Source organism: Sminthopsis crassicaudata, chromosome 3 (genome assembly GCF_048593235.1).
Source record: "Sminthopsis crassicaudata isolate SCR6 chromosome 3, ASM4859323v1, whole genome shotgun sequence".
Taxonomy (NCBI): Eukaryota; Metazoa; Chordata; class Mammalia; order Dasyuromorphia; family Dasyuridae; genus Sminthopsis; species Sminthopsis crassicaudata.
The window spans coordinates 74,437,086-74,444,739 of NC_133619.1; the positions used below are offsets into that span (position 1 = coordinate 74,437,086).

Consider the following 7,654-nt stretch of genomic DNA (forward strand, 5'->3'; position numbering starts at 1 on the left):
TATGGGGGAGATTTAGCAATTGATGCAAAGTAAAACAAACAGGAAATACACATATATGTGTATTGTAAAGATATGGAAATGGAAAAATATTTTACATGAAAACTGGATTATTATAATGGCTATACTTGGCCTGACACTTAACCTTAAGTTCCTAAGTTCAGAAATCAGGGATGTTTAGGACAATGTAAAGTAATTCATTTTATGACTATTACCACAAAAATTCATATTGTGAATTTTAAAAGAATTTTCCTCAAGAAAATTCAGTGAATTCGAGTTCTCATTATAGCCATTTTGCAGATAAAAAATTGGTTTAGAGAGTTGACGTGATTTGCCCAAATTCCCAAATTTTAATATTTTTACTCCAAGTCCTTAATGCTTGAAAAACAAGTCTATTAAGTTGAAGAAATAAAACAAGATTAAGGAAAAGTCAATGAAAATAATTAGGGGAAATGAATCTGTAGTCCACTTTATGATTTGGAATTAAAAAGAAGGAGAATAAGAGACACTGATAGCTGGGTTGGAAAGGGGATAAGTCAAGATAGACCAAAAAACAAACAAACAAACAAACAAAACCCAGAGATTCATTATTTCTTCTGCAAACAGTGTTTACTTTAAAATAATATAATTAATTCTAAGAAAAATCTTGTCTTTCTTTTTCAGAAAACTTGCAAAGTCTACTTTTGTTCTGATCTTGGTCTTTGGGGTCCATTATATTGTGTTTGTGTGTCTGCCCCACACTTTCACTGGATTAGGATGGGAAATCCGGATGCACTGTGAACTCTTCTTTAACTCCTTTCAGGTATAAAGGACAGAAAGGTGATAAATGTTTCAGTTTTGCCCTTATTTTGACCAGTTTCCCTAGTTTCTTGCTTCTCTTTTGACTAGTGTACATATCCCCACAACCATGTAAGAGCATAATTCTAATCTTTTTTTGCTGACCATTTCAGGGCTGGCTTGTTCTTTGTTCATAAGAGCTCACCTCTAAGAGCCCTTTGACATAAATGAAACCGCAAACTCAGGATATATAAAGATCTATTTGGTGTAGAATTAATTTGATGTGATTATCAGATGTGATTTTCAGATGAAGCAGAAATTAACAGCTCCTTATATTTGCATAAGGTTTTACAAAGTTTTCATAGAGATTAACTGATTTGATTCCCATAGTGATCCTGAGAAACAGGTAGGTAAGCAAATCAAGATTTTGTTGTCACTGAGTTAGTATTCAGAACTGTGATTTAATAAGTGTGGGAAAACCCTCTTGTAATGCAACTGGACAATGTTACTCTATCTTAAACAGAGAGTTGTCTGAGGCACTAAGATGTTAGAGTCAAAGATGTTCTAACTATTTCTGTCCATCAGACTGCTCTGCTTATCCAAACAAGTATAATCATTCCCATTTTACATAGAAGGAAACAAGCTTAGAAAAGTAAACTATGTGACAGAATTGTGATTCCTTCTCAAGTCTACTTACTCTAAGTTCAATGTTTTTTTTCATTATGCCATGTTGGTGTTGAGTATGTTGAAACTCTCAACACTGATCCTGATTCATTACTCTACCTGATTGTTATGCCATTATTATACCTTTTTAGGTACCTAAAAATTATAATAGGATATCATGTAGACTTTCAATGATAACATAGCTGGAACTAGTGGAAACAAATTTAGAAATGAAATAAGTTCTACCACTTGTCTTACTTAGATGACTGAGAAAGAAATAAATACCCCATGAAATAAGAGTGGCAAAATGCAAAGAATATTAAATCTTGAGTCAAATGATCTGAATTCAAATTCCAATTCTCACATTTACTCTCTATAAACTTTTTAGGTCTTTGAAAGAATTGGACTAAATATTCTGTAAGATCCCTTTAGGCTTTAAATGTATGCTCCTATGGTCTGGAAATTTGTGAATCATTTTTATATTTATATATCAACGAGATGATAATTTGTTCCCTTCTTTGAATACTCAAGTGTACTAACGTCCTGATTTTTCATTCTACAGGGTTTCTTTGTTTCTATCATCTATTGTTACTGCAATGGAGAGGTAATTTGAAAACAGCATTTGTTAAGGATGTGATACCATTCAATTCACCTCATAAAGGTGATATTTTTTCCAATGTTAAGAGACAGAGAAAGAGAAGTCACAAGTCCAATGAAAATTAGCAAAGTTTGTTAGATGTTAAGATTTCTTCATGACATTCTACTCAAGTCAAATTCAGGATTCACATCTTGGATCTGTCATTGACTACCTGTGTAACCCCAAACAGGTCTCTTTACCTCCCTAGGTTTTATTTTCTTCATCTATAATATGATGAGATTGGATTTGATGATCTCTAATATCCCTTCTAACTTTCAATCCATGAAACTTTGGTTCTACTCCACTGAGGTCATAAAACTTCTCAATTCCTAGTATAATTCAATAATAATTTGATTTATTAATCACCACTAAGCATCTGCTTCATATAACACACAATGCTAGGCATTGAAGAAAACCAGTCAACAAGCATTTGTTAAGTGCCCACTACATACTTGTCTAAATGAAATTTGATCCTTATCCTCTTGGGAACTAGAGTTGTGTTTCGTGTTCAGTCATTTCATCTGTGTCCGACTCTTTGTGAATTCATTTGACATTCCTTGGCAAATATACTAGAGTGATTTAAGATTTCCTTCTCCAGCCCATTTTACAGATGCAGAAACTGAGGCAAACAGGGTCAAGTAACTTGCTCAAGGTAACACAGCTAGCAAATGTCTGAGGTTGGATTTGAACACAGAAAAATGTCTTTCTGATTCCAGGTCTGACACTACTACTTTGTCACCTAATTGCTCATGGGGTCTTTTAGGTAGGCTTTAAGTACAAAATAATGATAATGTATGATAAAATCGTTAAAGAGGTACCACAAAGTGTCTAAGTTTGCCAAACAGTGATTTAGAACCTCCAAGAGCAATATTAGATAACTTAGCTTTTCTTTTTGATATTCCACGCATTTAAGCCTAAATTTAGTCCACATTCTCAAGAAATTCCAACAAAATTGGATGTACAAAAATCCATTATGTTAAATGCTCCTGTTACAATTTGGTGATGGGCAAGGTTAGGTAGTTTCAGTTGACTAGAAGTAACAAAAACTGGTGGCAAATTATGATCTAAATATTTTAAGGTAGTTCTGCTGATGACCTAGACTGTTACAAATCTGATATAAGCCCTGGAAAAGAAATTGTGGGGAAAAATAAATCTATAACTATGGCTCCTATTGATGCTGACTATTTGTTCTGGACATAAACAAGGTTTTGAAATTAATTAGCTCCTGTTGTCTTAAATTAAAAGGACACTTATTGAATTTTTAGGGAGAAATTTTATACCTTGAGATATGTATATTTGTATATGTGTGTTTGTTTATTGTTTCATTTTTTCATTTTTTCCCTAGGAGGAAACAGTCATGGCAAATGTTATTTCAAATATCTTTGAGTTTCATAAGCATTTTAAGAATGGGGTGCACCCTGTATTCCTCTTCTAAAATGCCACATCAGTCCTTCCTTGGAGAATGAGCATGATGAAACAAAAATCTGAGGATAAGTTCTAATCTAATGAAACCAATTTCTCATTGGTTGATGCTCTTAATACTTTCCTCCTTTCCACTTTTCTTCCATCCTACAGTAATCCTGGGGAAACAATGATGAATGTTTTTTTTTTCACATTTCCATCACTTCTATACACAATGAGCATTGAACATATATTACTTACTTTTTAGATTGCTCCTTACTGTGTCTACTTTCAAGAGAAGCTTTCTTCTCCTTATCAATAAGCAATTTCTATTTGGTTCCATATACACTTTTGGCAAAGAACTTGAAACTGTCAAATACTTTTATAAAAACTGTAATTTTATTCACATAATATATATATCAATTAATATATATACATATTATATAATAATAAAATTATTTTGCTTTAGGTTCAAGCTGAAATCAAGAAGACATGGACCAGATGGAATCTGGCTGTTGACTGGAAAAGAACAACTCCATGTAACTATAGGTATGGCACTGGTCTCACCAACATGACTCATAGTACCAGTAGCCAATCTCAGATGATGGCAAGTGCTCGCCTGGTATTAATCTCTGGCAAAGCTCCTAGGAATGTCAACAGACAGCCTGATAGCCATGTGAATTTACCAGGCTATGTCAGGAGCAACTCAGAACAGGACTGTCTCCATCAGGGGAACTATGAAGAACCCAATGAAAATGAAGAGAAGCAGGTGGATGCCATATCATTGAAGGAGTGTTTGAAGCCAGTGGGAACTATCAAGGATGCTGAAGAAAACAAAAGTGAAATTGAGGATGCTGTCTGAGTGTCTGAAATTAATTAGGTCATTTAGTTTTATTATGAGGGGGAAACTTTTTTTTTCCCCTGAGCCAAATTTGTTGACAGTTTGATGGCAAAGTATTAATTCTAAAAGTTATCCACCATTCTCTTAATGGATAATTCAGTAATCATTAAAATCATTAAATAAAAATTATAAATGTTTACTTTCATATAAAATGCTCCTTGATTTGTACATTGTTTTATAAGAATGTTGTACCTATTTAACATATTTGTAAATTTATGACTGTAGTGTGAAAATATTTCACTGAATTGGGTCAGTCCCTGTGCAGAAAAGATCACCAAAAGTTCACTTTTATAGACTGAAGCTGAACCCAAGAAGGTAAAGATCAAATGGCATCTGATTGTTGCCCCTTAAAAGTAAGATGTTGTATCTCCCCTGCTAACCCCTTTGGTGAACTTTTACCATTGTCCTCATCTGAGCTATATAATAATACTATTAAGAGGATGGAAAGATAATTTGAAAGATCTGAGAATATGAAGAGCAAATAAGAAAATAAGTTTGCTGAGATTTGGGGAAACAAACAAACAAAAAAAAAAACTAATGGCCAATTGGAGCTCTTTTCTTTATAAGAATAAGGAAAATTGCTACAAAGCTGGTGCAGAATATAATCTCTTATTGCATGACACTTCTGCAAACCAGCAAGAGCCCAGTGCTTTATTTCTCATGCTCCACTCAAAACTGTTACATGAGGGATCATGTAATGAATGAAACTTTGGAAGCTCATATTGGGAGTTATCATTTATCTTTGTACTCAGTTGCACTATTTCAATGATGTTTCCTGAACCTGCTTTATTATTGAATATTGTAAAATGGCATGTGGAAAAATTAAAAGCTTATTTCCCTTCCTTCCTATGTCTTCTTCTTTAACTTTATTGAAGCTCCACCACTTCTTCCAGTTTTCCTTCTTGAGATTGTTAGGCATTGACTTTTCCCATGGATGTTTTTACTCATTATTAAATCTCAGGGTGCTTTACCTTACTTTCCAGTCAGCTCAAGCCATAACTACACTGTGGTATTTGTTGGGAAGCACTATTTGGTACTACTTGAACTTAAGTAGGCTCCAACTGGTCCCCTCAATTATCCTTAGGGACCTCTTTACTCCACAATTACTGCTTTCATCCTAAAGTCAAACTGCCTGTTATAGAGTTAAACTAAATGATGCTCACAAAGAAATTAAAAGAAAATAGAAAGTATTCTCCCCACCCCATTATAAAGAGCTTATATTGAAGAAACCTAAAATCTATCAGAAATTAAAAAGTCAACAAGCATTTGCTAAGTACTTCACTATGTTATAGACATTACAGCAAGTTTTTTTCCAAGAAGTATCAGCATATCAAAGATAAAATAAAGAAGTTTAAGTAAAATAAAATGTTCACTTATCTATAATAAGTAATCTAAATACAAAAAAGTTACACGACTAAAATGCCCTAATATATAGTACCATTTCCACATTTCTTTGCTGTATAGTTATGTTCTAGGCAACATTGGCCACTTCTATATTATTTACTCCTTAACACACACACACACACACATACACACACACACACACACACACACGCACATTGTCATACTCATTTCATTTGGATGGGATGCACTGTAGTATTATAACCAGGATTCTAATTCAGCTTCATTAATAACTAGATATCTAGTCTCATGAAATCATTCAACTGTCCTCACTGCCTCAAATTTTCCATCTATAAAATGGGGATAGTATCTGCCTATGTCATAAATATTTAAGGGTAAATGAAACATTTGAGAAAAACATTTTACAAAATGAAAATAGTATAGAATAGAGGGGTTTTTGCCATTTTGTTTTAAACAAAAATTTCATGGATTTTATTTATAAGGGGGTCACATATGTTTATAGAATATAAATGCCTTGGTTAAACAGCAAGAACCTAAAATTATGCCTAAATTGACACCCAAATTTAAGGACTAAAAGTCCTCAGAAATTTAATATATCTCATTAGTGTTTATAATACAAGTCTAGATACTAAGGTTAATTTAATTTTAGAATTCATCTAGCATTTCTGTTCTTCCACCATACCTAGATCCACTTTGTCTAACTTTCTTAGAAGAAATGAAAAATGAAATTTTTGTGATGTTTTCACTAACCTAGAAAACTTTATACAGAAATGTCAATAGGTTCCACTGTTTCATTAGTTTTAGCAAAAAATATCAGGTGTGTTGATTTATTTTTATCTTTCCAAATATTCTTCACAAGTGCTATTCTCATCACATTTTGCCTGATTTTTTTTAAATCACTTAATAACAAGTATTTTTCAGAAGGTAGTTATATTTAATTTAAACCTGGAATAATTATACTTAGGAATTTTCTCCAAACCTCTAATGAGCAGATTTAAACTAATTGACACTGAAGGGAAATAAGAAGACATTATGTATGATTTTTATATCTAATTTTCAGATTTCAGCTCCAATTAAATGTTCTGAAATATTTCTTTCTAAAGCAACAAATTTTCTGCCTTTGAGATATGCAATAGATGCTAAATACTAGTGACTTAATGTGTTGCCTTAGGTAAATCAAGGCTGCCCAGCTATGAATGTTTTCTTTATAAGGCTTGCTTACATGAATATTCCGTTCTATTACTGAAATTCTGCATCAGTCAAAAGACTGGCATCACTGATAATACAATTTCCCATTGTCTGTATGGGTCAGACTGCTTTCTCTGATACCGAAATATTCTATTTTCTAATTATGCTCTGCTTTTGGAGTGAGATGAAACCAACAATGCTTGGCAAGCAACAGTGATGTTTACTCCACAGGCTCTGATGTCCATGACTTGTTGTGAAATGACTATTTGTCTAAGAGCATTGGATTTCCTATACCTTTTCAAAACAAATTAGCCATAATACAGATAAACAACTATGTATCATTTCATCTAAGGAGTGATATCTCAAATGGTATTTTTTTTATTTAGGATTTCTCTTCTAGATTTGTATGTAGTTCTTCAATGTGAAAAATTCTAATGACTATAGATAGCTAAATTCTGTATCAATGGTTTGCTTAATTACTTCCCCAGACAGTAAGCTTCCCTCAGCTATTATGAAGCATATATGTGATGCAGAGGTGATCCAAATTGGGAGTGAATTGTACAACTTCTCCCTATTCTTCTCAGAAAGTATTGTTTTCTAGTAATATATTTCAGAAAAGAATATTCACTTCTAGAAGCAGGTAAAATAGTTTAATCAAGGATCTAAAGGTACTTACTTCCTTTTGTAGAATTATCTCTGGGGTTCTAACTTTTCTCTTATTGTTTATA

At 32.9% G+C, this 7,654-nt stretch overlaps 1 protein-coding gene across 1 annotated transcript in view; it reads left to right on the forward strand.

Moving 5' to 3' along the window:
• The window catches only part of PTH2R (parathyroid hormone 2 receptor), a 108,130-nt gene extending 103,220 nt beyond the window's left edge, over positions 1-4,910 (forward strand). Inside the window, exons 11-13 of the mRNA XM_074307697.1 lie at positions 661-799; positions 2,000-2,041; positions 3,945-4,910. Of these exons, the coding sequence (XP_074163798.1) occupies positions 661-799; positions 2,000-2,041; positions 3,945-4,337 (574 nt within the window). The 3' untranslated portion in view covers positions 4,338-4,910. The remainder of the gene's footprint in view (positions 1-660; positions 800-1,999; positions 2,042-3,944) is intronic.
• The last annotated feature ends 2,744 nt before the right edge of the window (positions 4,911-7,654 follow it).